The 15,991-nt window shown below is 40.9% G+C and overlaps 1 protein-coding gene across 5 annotated transcripts in view; it reads right to left on the bottom strand.

The window, feature by feature from the left end:
- Positions 1 to 15,991, bottom strand: part of LOC111244362 (protein O-mannosyl-transferase TMTC1-like) — a 155,098-nt gene that overhangs the window by 2,683 nt on the left and 136,424 nt on the right. The window contains exons 9-14 of one of the 5 annotated variants that reach the window (XR_015320340.1): positions 15,481 to 15,616; positions 14,978 to 15,125; positions 11,767 to 12,033; positions 11,494 to 11,571; positions 10,075 to 11,328; positions 8,646 to 9,707 (exon numbers count right to left, since the gene is read on the bottom strand). Coding sequence is in view for 3 of the 5 variants with exons in the window: in XM_022791386.2 (XP_022647121.1) it covers positions 11,170 to 11,328; positions 11,494 to 11,571; positions 11,767 to 12,033; positions 14,978 to 15,125; positions 15,481 to 15,616 (788 nt within the window). In the remaining 2 variants the exon portion in view is untranslated. Of the gene's footprint in view, positions 1 to 7,762; positions 7,811 to 8,645; positions 11,329 to 11,493; positions 11,572 to 11,766; positions 12,034 to 14,977; positions 15,126 to 15,480; positions 15,617 to 15,991 lie in introns of those variants that run through there. The other 4 variants (XR_002670863.2, XM_086979162.1, XM_022791387.2 and 1 more) reach the window with 4 other exon arrangements.

The following is a 15,991-nucleotide window of genomic DNA, read 5'->3' as shown; positions in this document are numbered from 1 at the left end:
TTTGTAATGAAATAAAGCTTTTCTAGTTAAGCCTTCGAAGCAAAAACTGCAACAAAAACTTTTTCTTTTCGTATCCGGTATTTCCAGATTGATTTTTCTCCTATCCAGTTAAGTTGAGCTGACATACAGGCAAGCTATAACCTAATTATTTATGTATAAGATGCAAATTTTGTCGCTAAACATAATATAGAAGTAACGAGAGGTAGAGCCAAATGGTCTGTTTAAACTTAAACGTTCTACGAATCACAAGTCTTACCTTAGCTACTAAGAATACGGAAATGTTTTAGAAGATCAATAGGAAAAAGTGAGCCTGACCAGGATATATTACTATGCCTACTTTATCAGTGTTAACGTTTGTGTATTCTACCCTTACCCGAAGGTGTAAGTAGGTAGGTCCTGATTAGAAATCACCAAACGGGTTCTTATTGGGTTCAGCATGTAAATACCTGTAATCTATTCGCTTCCATATAGATTTGATGTCGTAACTTGGCTGAAATATATATATATATATATAGTGTTGTACTGCAGCGAAAAAAAAACTATAGTATCCAAAAAAAGCTGTACCAACCGTCATCGACATCCAGTCTTATGTAAGACAAATAGTATTCTTTCAAGTTATCTATCTTTATGTTGGAAATAAGAAATAATTACTCATATAGTTACCAAACGAAAGTTTCATAATCTATAACAAACCTCTTCGTACTATTCGAATATCTGTAAATCTTAGGTGGATTTAATAAAATTATATCCACAATAGAAGTTTTATAGCTCTGCCTTGATGCATATTATTGGTACAGAAACTTGAAAATAGTCTAGATTTATACTAGAACGTGAAGGGTATTATGAACGAGATAACAGTGGGTCATCGACACGATATCATAGCACAGAAGCACTTTCTATGTTTCTGTTCATATAGGCCCCCTGGCAATTCGCTAGACCCAGCTCATGTAAAAAGCATTCATTTTGCAGTCTAATATACTAATGACTGAATGCGTCCGTCCGAGGTATAACTTGACTGTACGAACAAGCAATAAGTTTGTCTGGGTTAATATTTGAAGCGCGGCTAGATGTAGAAAGTTCTGTTCCACTTCATTCGAGATACCCTTTTTAACTATACGAAAAAAGCAACATATTTGTTATACGGAAGGTCACCTCTTCTGTCTGTATTATATAACGGACAGAAGAGCTGACATTTCGTTTACCTCGAGTAAAAAGATCGATTTAATTTAGCTTCTCAATCATTTACAAGCAGACGCATAACGACCTGCCAACGTTCCTTGTGTGGTCGTCGAACCGAATGGCGCTTGCGAGATCGATCGAACTGATGTGTGTAAGGATACTTTTATTACTTACTTAGGATACTTAGATACTTATAATACAGCATACGAATTTTCGAAAAAGAATACGTTCAGCGTTAATAATGAATGAAACCACTATTAACAAACATAGGCCCATCATCATTACAGTCTCGTCACGTCATGCCTGCCTGCCTAACACGCTACACGGAGAAGAAGAACGATAATTAGTAATACAAATCAACAAAGTACCGCTAGGAATATTAACAACAGAATATTTCACAGCGTTTTTTTGCACGACTAAAATGCAAGGAAAATTTAGACAAGCACGCCATGTTTCGCGCCGACTACTTCGTCGAATCATCTTTGCACCTTGGGCGCCGTGGACGTATCACAGCAATATTCAGATCAAAAATTGCTTAATATGTAAATTTTGCTCGAGCCTATTATGAAGCTTATTATAGCTTATGTGCGGGCCGGGTGGCCAAACATTGAGGAGCATACAGAAAAGCTTACGGAAGTGTTTAAGACGTTGCTACTTACTGCTAGACCTGATGTCGAATCAATTGAAGAAAGATCAGCCTACAGAATTGTCACCTGGTTATCTAGATTCAACGTATGTATAGCGGCACACGAGATAACGCTGAACAGCTCAAACAACAACAGAAATATTGCGTCCACATAATTAGCTTTTACTTAGACGACCATTCTGATTCGAGGTTTTGCTCTGCTGTAAGTTTTAGCATACTTCTCAATAATTATTAAATAAAAGCAATAGTCTAGGTTCTACGAGCATGAAGGAAGCGTTCGCTGTTTAGTGACTGGACGCCAATTAATAATAATTAGACTTATAAACGTCACGTTAAAATCGAAAAAGAAAATTAAAGTTTCAAGGACGTGCTGGGACGTTTTATAAAGTCACCCACATAAAATTAACTAGTGGGTTTCTTTATATATACTATAGTAGATGTGTGGTGATGCGATTCTTACGGTGGTGATGCGGTAAATCTCACTTGATATTATTAATCTCATAGCATAGGGGGACACGATATAGTCGTACGTTATATGGTTCAATGCCTTTGGTTACGTGCGGCCAACGCTGCATAAGCGTAACTGAGTGAAAGCCGTGCTTGCCTGTTGGAGAATTTTGTGCGTCCTGATATCTGGATACGACACGATTGTTTTTTTTTTTGCTAATTTGCCTTTTATCAGTTGAGAGCTCTAGATACAGGACCTAGTATATGATAGATTGTTATTTGTTAGATAATCAACTGCATGGCCCTGAATAAGAAACGTAAGACACATGGTAATTTCCACTAGCCTTCCCGTCCGCAATGCGAGCTGTGGACATCAAAACGGCCGGTCCGACGTTGCCCAAAGGTATTACAGTGATTTTCAACGTCCCGTAGTGATTGTCTGTCAACAAACCAACAAAATGAGATTTCCCTAATATATAAAGCAAGCACTGATATAGCGCTGCATTCCTTATGGCACGAACTCAGAGACATACAATCTATATAATAACAGCAGCACAGGGATGTTCTCAAAGCGGTGGCTTAAGTTCAAAATAGGATAGTTCATGGCAGAATAACACTAACAACGTCGATTAACAGTGTGGCCGATAATAAATATAATAGATAACCGCACGTTGAGCCACATTCGGTCTTCAAGAGCAGCTCTCTTTGAATTTTCCTTTTGGGTAAACTGTATTGGGCTACGTCGTCCTCGCGATAGCAACACATCAGCACCAGTCAGTGCATTGGGAGTCATCACAAATCGCAAACAATAGCTTTTTAAGCGGGTTCGAATAGCACTGTTCGTGTCCTACCGGACACCAATAGGATAAAGCCTATTTAATGTGCCAAGTGTGGGGCTCAGCACGGACGATAGGACTAATCTTCGATGAAACCACGACCCAGTGACTCCCTTTAACTGTTTTTTCTCCGTCTCACCAAGGATCTTCTTTGGATAGTTGTAGGGCTAAAAAGTAGTTACAGTCGCCTGTATCGTAACGATGTTACGGGGTACAGAAGACCTCGAAACACGCAGAGATCCATAAGTAACCAGAATGTAGAGAATATTTCAATTACAACTTCGATAAAGGAAATGCTGTAAGTTTATGCTTTAGAGGGGAGAACAGCGTGCCCTCTGTAAAACGCTAAGCGAATTTAAGAAGCGATCAGTAGAAACCGAAAAAGGTGAGCGCCATTTAAGTTATTGTCGTAGTCACCATAAAGCTGGAAACCTTCGCTGAAGCTAGGGGTGGAATATTTCTACAAAGGGCGCTCTCATAGCCTTGACCTTCACGACCTCCGTTCACCAACACTTTGATGGTTGATCCCCCATGCAAACAAACTTACATGATCTTATTTCGAATGCGTGCATTGTGTTATATCGTTTTTACGCTGTAATTTATATTTGTTCTATAGTGATGTTATTTTAGGTTGTGTGTTTATATAAGGATATAGGTACCTGGATCAAATAAGTACTTGGGTGGGTGTGGTATGTCGTTGTAGAATTTATGTATTGTTCAGGTTCTTATTGTGTGTAAATATTACATAAGGATTTTAAGTCTATTACTTATTACATTTCCTATAAAATAGAACCAAGGATCGTAGATACATGACTATAGGATAGGGAAGGGAGGATAGGGAAACTTCGGGAAAGACTGCTTGCAGGAACCAATGCCTGGCCTTTTTGATTTTACAAATTTTTGAAACAGACGTGCCTTATAATGTTTTTAAAAAAAATAAGGCAAAAACAACCTGTAAGGAATAGCCAAAAGATAATTCCACAAGCGACCAAATTTTGACCGGTTCTCGAACTTCGTCAATCCATTTGCTTGGAAGACCTATTCATTGAAAAAGGACGTTTAATGCATACACCTTTGTGATGTGTCGCAACCGTAAAGCAAGCGGTAAATTTTAAATTGAGTTGGTATTAGCCCCGAACTCGCCGTAGATAGTCCTTTATCGCCTTAATGGGTATCTCCATATATGGCAACACTTACGTATGCTATATTAGCGGTATATTTCATAGATATAGATATCTTTAAAAAAAACACCCAGCGTATACGTTGCTTTGTAAACGAATAGGGAATTGCCTCATGAAAAGGAGAGTTCGGCTATATAGAACCATATGAACTAGGCACGGAAGAATATAGAAGACGTGATCAAAGACAAGTAGTTTCTTTTTTACTGAGACGTGCCGTGTCAAGCAGTCTATCTTTAATTAGTGATTCTGGTCTATGGACTGAGCTTAATTCTTTGAGAACTTGCTTGCGAAGTAATCAGCGCACGAAAGGAAGGACGTGAGGTAGTATAATCTATTGCGAATGCTCCAGCCTCCAAACGTATCATGCTTGTTTGTAGTCCAGAAGCAAGTGATGCGCTGCCTAAGAAAATGCGCTTAAAATACCACAGCCAAGATAATAGCAAATCTGTGAAGCTCTCCTTAAGTGATGTTCACGATTCTGTGCAAGCTTTCTCAGTACAAGCGGTAAGTTGTTCTGTAATATGTTTTGTAAAACTGATCTTTACGTTTCGAACGAACTTGAAACACTGCATGTTATTCTTATCGTGGCCGCTGGTGAAAGTAGAAATAGATAGCGCCTGTCGGTTGCTCGTGCAGCAAAGAACGTACCATACAAAGAACTACCTAAGTTAACAGCGTATAACATTTATATGGTTGAATAAGTTGAGCCTTTGTTATCATCCACGATTGATAGAATCTTGCATCTGCACTTCGAGTAAACGTTCAAATTCATCTAACCTTAACTGGATTGATACCGCAATGACATACAGAATCTAGTCCGCTGGAGCTAGAATGAAATTCATATTAATCAAATAGAGACTTGGATACTCGGTCGATTATTTATGGGTACCAGTTTTCCGTTCACTTTAGCCTTGAAGGCCAAAAACTCCTTGTGGTAGAGTAGAGCGATCGGTTCAGCATTTAGCATCTAAGGACACACTTTAAGTACATAATAGCGTTCTATCATCTCGACGAATGTGTGGTGCGCTAGCTGCGTTCATAGAGTTAGTTTAACATCGATAAGTAAGTACTCTGTAAAAGAACCGCCTGGTTGACTCATTAAACAATAATAAGCAAGTAAGTCCCTAAGTAACTTATAGTCCCTTTACTAATTACATGACAGGAATGATACGATAAACAAACATAATTCTTCAACGGCCTAAGTAAAAGCAAGCGCAAGAGAAAACATATGAAAGACTTGCTGTGCACGTAAGCTACAGAGCGTGATGTTATCTTTAATTGCAAATAATAGCCGAAAAAGGGACACCTTCATTCAAAAACATCCAAACTTTTTAAACTTCAAAAAGGGGCGCAGTATTTCCAAAATGATACCACTATAGAATTTCGCCTCCTGATACGAATAGCACCGGGAACCTTGTACGTAGAAGCTGGTAAACGATTTATCGCTGATGAGAACAATTGGCTCTAAGCGTAACACTTCGCTCATACGATATAAGATGCATATCTAATGATATTTATTAATGATCATCATGTTTTTACCAGATTTCTCATAATTGTGGAAGAAGAACAGATTATAGCTTATACAGACATAAGTTACACAACAATAATCTCGCACAGTGCTTCGAATAACTTATAATACCTAAACTTCTAAAAATTCCAGAAGTATAAAGACTAAATCGAAATAATAGCATAAGACCCACGGCCAGCTGCTGGAGGCCCCGCTGTGGCTGTTTGTTTGTTTTGCTACTGCCGTTGTCTCGCAATCATTTTTGCTAAACTTGCACAATGGACAAGTTCTACAGCACGCCGGATGGGGTAAATGGTGAACTCATCAGGGAATTAATTCAAGCTTTTTGCCTTGGCATCCTAATACCTCAGAAAATCAACTACCAATCAAGTATAGGGGATGTTAAATTTTCAAAAATTTTCCGTGTACATTCTCATTTTTTTGCTCCGGTCTCAGTCTTCTCTACTGAAATATGTCGAAAAGAATTAAGAAGCACAGTTCCCAACAGGAATAAATAACACTTAGATATCTATTCCTAGGTCGAACGCGAGAACGTCCAATGCAGAGGGTTCGCTCTATGGCCCGACTTGGTTTTGGGTGTGTCTTTTTTCTATGACGACAGCGTTTTCGTTGATGATGGGTGTTCGAATAGGGCAGGCTCAAGCCCAGAAACTGGAATGCTTCGTCAAGATTCGAATCCAATTAGCCGCTAACGTCAACCAGCTTTCTGCCTATTCCCGTTTAATCTTCATTGTTCTTTCGTCGTCACCGGATGCTTGGCATAGTCGGACGCTAAAAAAAAGTTACGACATTTTTCATAAATCACTACTACTCCCAGAACGGTTACAGCATAGCCAAGAAGCTAGGCACTTTCCAAGAGACCCCAAGCTTCTCTCTGCCTTACCCTCTTCTTTCTATTTCCTTAGTGCCGGTATTGGCGTCACCGATTTAGAATTTCTTCACATGAGAGCAAGATGGCGCAGAAGTGACGCTGAAGAGACTTTCGGCAGGTTTATCGTTTACGTTGTCTACGTGTAGGTCGTTTTTCTTGGCTCGTTGTCCATAAACAGTCCTATTGATTCTATCATTCTGCTTCTTTCTCCACGTTGTGCAAGTCGCTCGCCGTCGATCCGTTCTCTTTCGGTCTATCCCTCGCCACAACTGCTGCTGCAGCAGCAGCGACCACTTCAGTCATCCACTATGCGTACCGCCCCTATTCCCATGACAATCCCTTACTCTTGTTCCGACGAATTTATTCGATTTGGGCTGTAAAAACGACCATAGCGAGAATTCTGGCGGCGATGCGGGCAGCAGGGAGCGCCCAGTGTGATGCTTTGTTCATTTTTCTTCAAATTAAATTTTCCCGCCAGTTCGACAGGCGGGCAACGGCAGACGGCGTCACTAACATCGGTTGGCCACGTCAGTCGGGCCTTCGGCAGACCCCGGACACGAAAGGCTAGCTTCAACTTCGACGACGGCTTAAGAAGGGGAACAGGATGAAAAGGATGAGGAGCTTTTTGTGGAAATAAAAGGACCGACTTGTTCTTCTTTCGATAAGGGGGTATGCCAAACGACAACGATGGCTTAGAATGATGCTTCCAACCGAGACTAGACAGCAGTCCGCTAAAATGGATGTCTCCAAGAACGATACAACCGACCTACGAACAGCTAAGGCGCTGCTATCAACTATGATATGCACCCTTATTTGAAGGCCTTCGAATTTGATTTCGCTAATTTCATCTTGTTCAGCGTAAGAAATATTAGTTCAGGTATATTGACATATTGATGAATATAGGAGTGCCATTCTTGATTTGGAAGGACATTGTCGAAGCTTCTGATCTTGACAGTCGGGTTATGTATACAATAAGATGGCATGGTAAAATTAGCCAGCAGTCAAATCTGCTGCACTGCCTGAGGGGAACGCAAAAACTCCAGCCTTGTTGATCTCTATCACATCAATACGTACCTCTAACGAAAGCCGCTCCGCTTAGCCTGGCCATTGTACGGTGCACTACTGAAATGAAACATAATTACGTTATTCAAATGTAACAGATTGGTCAAAAAGTAGTATACAAATGTCAGCAACAATTTACTATACATCCGCCATAACTGCCATGTTTCAGCCAAACTATTCCCTCCAGTCAGAAATGTTTCCATGTTGAAGAGCATGCCCAGCCGATGTCTGAGTTACTCCTTATCAGATGTTTGATAGGAAATTGTCAGATATCGGAAGAACAAGTATTTCACTGGATTGGCTCAGCAATACAAAGCTCGTTCCGCTTAAATGCTTGCAAGGTAGATTTTTGCAATGCGCTTTGCAGTGTGTTACCTGGCATTGTTATGGAAAAGGATGGCCCGGTGTTGTGTATGTTATGTGTATCCTTCTTTATCGTCTCACCATTGTCAGTGTAGAAAATCCTTCTAGTCTAGTCGAACTAAACCATAGACGTATTTGGATGGAGTCAGTAGCTCACAACTTAAGTTCGAAAAAAACTCCTAGGTAATTGTATTCATATATATAACGTATAGGTAACATTTATTAGCCGGTGAACAAATTGCTTAGTATCCAGGGTCTTCATCAAGCAAAGCGTATTTTTTTCCGTTAGCAGATCGACCTTAGACCCAACACCCAAAGCTATTTTTGACTTAGGCAGAAGATGAACTAAAGTAAACGCCGAAAATTCATATGTTTTACCATCGACATGTGTATTTGTAGTTTCAATCCAAAGCAAAATTTCGCCCATGAGATTACAAGGGCTTTTCGAATCTGAAGCAAATGCTGGGCGTCATAAGGAGGCGCCAAATAACTTTTTGGCCAGCCTAATAGTTAGGGTAATAGAAAATGCTAGTTTACGGGGAACATGTAAAAATAGATTTATCTTTTATTTTGTCATAGTTTTACTACACGGTTAATGATTTTATCAGTAATACATCTTTCACGTTTCCATACATCGTTTAGTTAATTTGTCTTTTTTTTTTTCTGTGCATCATATTTCATTTGGTATACAGTTCTTTTGTCGCAGCTCTTCTTCACTGTTACTCAAAAACGTTATGGATTCATCAATCATCCACGGCTCGCTCATATCTACCTCTACTTCATGTATATCTATTAGACTTTTTCAATTTTATTTGCTTGTCTGTTTACGTTAAGTTCGTATCTTTCGCTCTCGCTCTTATTTGTTTATCCCTTTCTATTTTATGATCATACATATAGAGATTTCTTCATATATATGTGCTTGTGTGTATATGTACACAATCTTGTGTTTATTCCTTAATGTACAGATCTTGCATTGCTTATCACAGTAAAATACAAAATTATGTGGCTTCACATTTCGCTGTAGTTCTGTTGCAGTTCCACTTGTCCAATTTTCCGTGTAGCTAATCCAGGCCCAGTTATCCTTTGCCTTGCGCGGTCGCGATCAGCTCACCATGAGCCTATTATAACTAAGGGCCGAAACGAGCAAATATCTAAGATAGATATTTGTAGTATTTATTTGATGTAAATGTATTCGAGATGTAGATCAAATACGTTTGTGTTAAATAAGAGTGAAACGCTCCTGAGAACGATACTATATTCCAATAGATAATTAAGCCAAATAAATCGACCTCGTCGTTGCCGTAGTTATTACGCCGGAATATTACGTCCGGTTTTTAGGCAGGAATGTAGGGCATGTAGCTTATTGAGCCAGATTGCTGACAGTGATCCGGAAAATGGTCGTTTTCCGCTTTGTTGCGTACCTCCAAAACTGTCGGAAATTTCATAGTTTGTAGTCGAAGCCGGACATATTTAGATGCGTTTTGTTTTTCAAAACTAAGCTTCACTCAATTATAATTAGTCCCATCCACATATTCGTTGATGCTATGTACGCTCGTCAATCGGAGATAGCTCGTGGATAATGGCTTGCGCGTGGCTAGGTGAGGCAAATCAAAAGGTAAGCGTGTTACGAAGACATGTTTGCAGAAGTTCTGCGCACATAAATATTTGACAAATTTATCTTGTTTTACTTCTCACCTCCATTTAAATGGATCTACGATAAGTAGTAATCAAATCGGATGGCAAAGGAATTTCGGGTCACGAAGTACTGACCCATTTAAATGGCTTATCGGCTTCTGTCGAATAACTAAGCTGGCGTAGATTGTAGGCACTAAGTAACTTGTCGGCTTCGTCCGGGCACATATTGATTAAAATATTTGTCTTTCTACATGTATAATTGATAATCCAACTAATCTCTTCGTCTTAAGAACACCATTTAAACGTAACTGATCTTTTTTACTCACCTTTTGTAGATAGTAACCCACTAATCGAAACGTCAATTAGACCACCCGTTCTAATAGCAGGACAGCTTTCCTAATCGTTTCCCCTTTTGCCGTTCGAATGCTTGCAAATGTATCGGTTCTTGGTGATCCAGGAAACAGACGTGATCCTGCCAGTTTACCAAGATTTTTCGGTTTCTTATTTCTAGTCTATTTTATGCTTGCCACAGCACTAAACGAAACCCACAAGAAAGAAGCTTGTCTGTATAGGTCTTTTTGCAGATCTTTAAATCCTAGCTATTGCCCGTGCCCCATCTGAGCGTTCTTGCGTTGGCTGAATTCGTCTGTCTAGATGATGTTCGTGCATAACATGTCAATCCCTAGATACATGGCACTTGCACACTTAAGCAATCAATCAATCAAATTCCCCCTCAGGCTTTTGTAACCCCAATTAGTTTCACGCTATGACATAGGGCGACAACAATTCGCGCTATGTACATTCATAACATCGTTCGAAACTTTGTGTTTAGCTTACTTAGTACCATCTACAAATATAACCCCTGTGTCAAATACAAGCACGCTCACGTGTACTTGATTTTGTTACACTGGTGTTTTTACTGCCGGTTTTTACTTTTATCGAAGAGGATTCATTATTTCTGTACAACAGAGGAGAAATATGGGATAATTCCTCCTTAAAACACTTTGCTTATTGCTTTCAATCTTCGTGTGCACGTGTATTGAATCTATGATGGAATATATCCATAATGTGGACGTTAACCCACTAACCCCCCCCCCCCCCCAGTGAAACGGGGCCAAGTTTCGCTCCCGTTTCACTGGGTCATTCATTGCAACACACGTTTCCCTGCGTATATATACCTACTTTATGTACAGATAAATTGGGTCATATGTCGCTCTATTTGCGACAAAACGTTACTGACTGCAAATGCTGAAGAAGCAGGATGTATGTGCATCATCATCTGCTGTTTTTCTTTATATACTCATAATTTAATGGGCATCGCGACCTCTTTGGTAGGAAAAGCGTCGAGAGTAGGAGGTTTTCACTGCTGTCGCTGAGAGCGCTAGGATTAGGAAGGCCGATCCCGTACCCAGCCGATTATCTCAGCTCATTTCGAACGCTGCATCGATGACCGTTCGATGCTGTCGGAACGATTTGAGAATTCGTTTTCGAAGTTTTTCCATGTTCTCGATGACAAGCGTGTTCGTGGGCTCCAACGTATAGGCAACAGTATAATGATGAAACGCCGACGAATAGTCACCCTATAATAGTTTTAGGACCGTTGAAGATTAGACGGACGTTGCGTGATTCAAACAAGAATGCTACGAGTATAAGCAAATTCTTGCTGTTTAAAGCACCTGTGTCTTTAATGGTTATAGATAAAGAAAGAAAATTAAATATTATTGCTGTAAGACAAAACGCCTAACCTGAAGATGTCGGATGACCCCGAGGTTGATATGAGCGTGGGCAAGATCAGGCTGAAGTTTTATCGCTTCTGTATAACACTGCAAGTTGATAGCCAGGCACAATGAAATAGCATTACCACGGATATCCCACAAAACAGTTTACACACTAGTGGCAAATGTGCCGCAGTTTTTACTCTAGTAATAAATAATTTATGCCAACAAGCATAATGTCGTTACATTAAATCTTCTTCTTATCTTACATCTTAAATTGAAGCTTCTTTTATCGGTACTTACCTCGGCGGATCGGTTTAGATGACTGAGATCCTTAAGAATATCCCCATAATCAGCATGAAGCGGTGCACACTCACGAACACCTTCCGTCGGGCAAAGCTGTAACGCTTTTCTGATCCATACGGCTGCCTCGAGGCTCCGATTTGTATAACTGCACAGCAAAGCCATCTGACGAAGTCCATCACGCCAACCCTCGCCGGTCTTTTCTAAAGTTTCGGTGAGAACATGTTCAGCGTTTGTTGTATCTCCACGTGACAGAAGCATTTGCGCCTGCAAGGTTAGTACATCCCATATGGGCATAAGTAATGCGCTTAGCAATCAGTTTCTGAGTAACGCTAATCTATTTAAAAAAATAAAAACGCCGCGGCAAATTTTAACTCGTTTCTGTTGCTTGATTTTTTTTTCTTTGTTTATTCGATGGTCACTGTAATTGTGCCCTCAATCCTGCCAGTTTAGACATCGGATTTCATCAGCATAATTTCTTCGGAATTAGGAGAACAGCAGTAGCTCAAGAGTCACTTCAAATACTGCTGGTGGTGCAGTTGAAAAATAGAGCAAATGGGATCCAAGGCAAAAAGCCAGATCCTTTCTCTCTAGTCTGTTTCACTAGTTTGGGAAAAGAGATCACCCAGGACGCACAGCCAGTCTAAATAGGCAAACCAGGCAATTTTGCCGACAGACCGACCGATGAACCCACCAAACTAAGTAGAGTTATTAGGTGCCACCCCGCGTCGTCTTCCCTGAATATTCGCCCAGCACGAGCTAGAATCTTCTCGTCATTATATTTGTAGTCCTGCTTTCAGTCGTAGTCTCTCTTGTGCTCTCACAGGCTAGCGTCACTAGTCTCTGTGCCTATGTATATGTATCTGTAGGTCTCGAAAAGGGATCAGCACTTTCAAAGGGTTAGGCCTGCTCACAGACAAGCAGGCCACCCGTGCCCATCGTTCCGCCTCCCGTCGACGTTGTCCGCCGCACAAGTACGGCACACAATCGCTATTTCTACAAGTGACGCCAGTACCGTCCAATCACAGAGCAAATAAGCTCTTGTTCAAAGGGGATAGGCACTAGGTAGATGGCAGGTGTATTAAGATAGACATCAGGAAAATAAGGCCAACTGCATCCACAAGCAGAGCTGCAGACCACTGAAAAAAGCTGAGCAGGATCTCCGTTCATAAGTGTGCACATACAGGGTTATGTTAGATGGCAAACGCGGTGAAAGCGGATGGTGCAGCGTTGTGTCGAACTGGTTGTTGCTATATGAGTTAGGTTGAACCTAAATGGTGGGGGGGGGGGGGGGTATAAGCAGGCGACTGCAATCAGTGTAATCTCACCCGGAACAGTTCCTTGCAGAACACCAGCAGCGAAGCTGACGTACATAGATAGCTCGACCCACGAACTACCTTTTAGCTTGCTATGAAAGACGACGGCGGGGGCTCGTGGACGACTTTGTAATTAACACGCATAGCAGAGGCACGCAACATCACTCCAGATGTGTCCCTGTTGGTACAGGGGTTGGAGTCGCTGCTGGCTCAAACCAAGAACGGAGAAATAGATGTCCCCAGTACTTATCCTTCTCTTTCTTTTTCTATCCACCTTCTCACCATTTCTCCTTTGCACAAACGCCTAGTGCCTCGGCTCACTGGTATTAGGTTGAAAACACTATAGACAAGAAAGGGGCGTCGTGATAAGGTGCACAGCATGCAATTTTGTACTAGCTCTCCACTTGGGCTAGCCCAATCGTTGTCGTAGTTGTCGCTCTTCCGTACTTCGTTGGATGCGGGCTCGTAAGCAACAGATATTCATCTTTTTTCTTATATCTCCGGTCGGTGTCAAGAGAAAGATTTATGCATACAGAGGGGACCCGGCCTGAAGCAAGCTGCGGCTGTACAAGTGTGCAGTTGTAGCGGGGATGCACAGCAAACATATTGAGACGAACGTGATCGACCTGGCAGCCCACCGAGATGCTGGCACGTCATTCATTGATTCTCAAAGCAGGAGTTCGTGAATGTGTACGTGTATATAGATACGAACTATGAGACAACGATGCAGCAGACGACACAAAATAGCATTTCGCCCAGTTTACGTTATTGCAGTTCTTATGCTTAGCATTTTAGGTTTCGCAAACAACTGGGTTTCTTTTCGATGTCCACGCAGACATGTTCAGACCACATAGATAGAGACTTTCTCTCAAATGATAGGCTCACGCCGAACGGCATAACCAATTATAACTCGATCTGAGAGCTTTTCGAGTCACGTACATTGCGAAACGGAATAATAATAGTATGCCTAAAATTGTGTATGTGGACATAAAAAAAATTTGGCAATTCTGTGTGTCCATCAATAATTCTAACCCTAACCCGTGGGCAGGTAAGGTAGTAGTCGTCGTCAACCTATAGCATGGAAATGCAATTTATTTAGCCCACTAAGCATATTTATTAGGTTCATTGGGACGAGTATGTCATGGATTTCAGTGCGGTGACCTGTCAGTGAGGATAGTGTAGCCGTCCATATCTATTTTACTTTTAGCAATATTACGTTATATATTTTAGCTCGTGGACCAATAGAAAACGGCACTAAAGGCAGGTACTGTTGCTACGATAAAGTCCAGTCGCTGGACAGCGTTTGACGGCGCTATTTAAGAGCTGCGTCTCTTCCGTTATATAGGACAGCTTTAATATTTAACTGTCATTAGAACCTGCGACATTCATTATGGACATTGCTGTCAGACCCCTTTCACTTGCGATGCCAAACAGGTGATTGAGCACATAGGCCAACGCGTCCAGCCATTCCCACTTTAGATGGAACAATGGCCTTCACATGCCTGATCTAAACATATATATACCCAGTGGCAAACCTATTGGATTTAACAGAACAAAACATGTGTAAAGTCACAGACTGGAAACCATGCTGTTGTTAAGATGTTACGAGATCTGCATGTAGAGTATTCGTCTATGCGCATCGGTACTTCTGAGATTCAACGAAGGTGTCAACAATGTCCAAGTGGGTTTTAGCTAGGGAACAAAGTTTTTACGCGGCACACGGATATGGTAATACAGGCATGGTTGAACGCGGAAGCGCACTGAATTTATTGTGCGAAGTAAGCGAATTTTATGAATTTTTTTAAATAAAGTTCAGCGTTAGACTCTTTTGAACAAACCAATAAATAAACTATCCAATGTGTGTATGGGTATTGTATCGCATACTAAGTACTTACGTAATGCAAGCGACTTTCACGATGGTAAGGCTGCGTTTGCTGTATTCGGTTGAAGAGCTCTTCGGCTTCGTGAAGACGGTCAGTTTTGAAGTAAAGAACTGCGAGTTGATCCATAATTGACACGTCGTCAGAATTCAACAACAGGGCCCTGTAAAAGAAATTGTATGTATTGTACCATAAAGTTCATCACGTGCAAGTATGACGTACGGCTTCTTTCAATTAGATCGGATATGGCAAGATTAATATGATTCTAAGTTTGGCATTATTCGTTAAGTCGTGTGTATAGCAGTTGCTCTACGTTTGGGACAATGAACAATCAATAAAATCCCAATGTTCTACAATACTATGGTTGATTTAGAACTATATATATACACATTTACGCATGAACCTATCTACATGCGTATATTTGCATTTCGTGGCTCAGTCTCTAAAGGGTTTTCTCTAAAGAGAAAATTGAAAATTTTTTAGGCATTTACTCCCTGAGAGACGCTATCATTACAGACCTTTTATAAAGACTCTCAGCTTCATGATCGACAGATAACTCACGCATGACCTCAGCGGCGTTTTGTACAGCCACAGTGTTGTCTGGCTCGAGTGCGATGGCCTGCTTAAATTGTTCGGAGGCCTCAAGGACGCGACCTGAAAGAAAAAATAATTTGAATTATTCGAATATGTTGTCGTTGTTGTTGTTAGTGGTCGGCGAAATTAAGCGTTGAAGCCCCTGTTTCATTCAACGTTTGTAATCTAACTGCTCTCAGACTTCCGTACAACTTGCCTAAGTAAAAGTAAATTGTGGCTAACACCTTAATTTGTTAATGTGGATTGTGCGACTATCAGCTGCGTATTTTCGGCTGCGTTATTATCCATTTGTTTAGTGATCCATCGTAACTAAAGCCTCTGCTAAGCGATACCAGTTCCATACTGCAGTTCTTGTTTGCCAAGTCGTTGTTCAAGGTTACGACTTTCAAGGCTCAGAGTTCACGCTTATCTCAAGCTTCTCCGAGTTTGAAACAG

This window comes from Varroa destructor, unplaced genomic scaffold, assembly GCF_002443255.2.
Source record: "Varroa destructor unplaced genomic scaffold, Vdes_3.0 BEIS01000002.1, whole genome shotgun sequence".
NCBI classification, from domain to species: Eukaryota; Metazoa; Arthropoda; class Arachnida; order Mesostigmata; family Varroidae; genus Varroa; species Varroa destructor.
The sequence above is the reverse complement of the archived record's forward strand: the minus strand, read 5'-3'. Positions and strand labels throughout refer to the sequence as shown.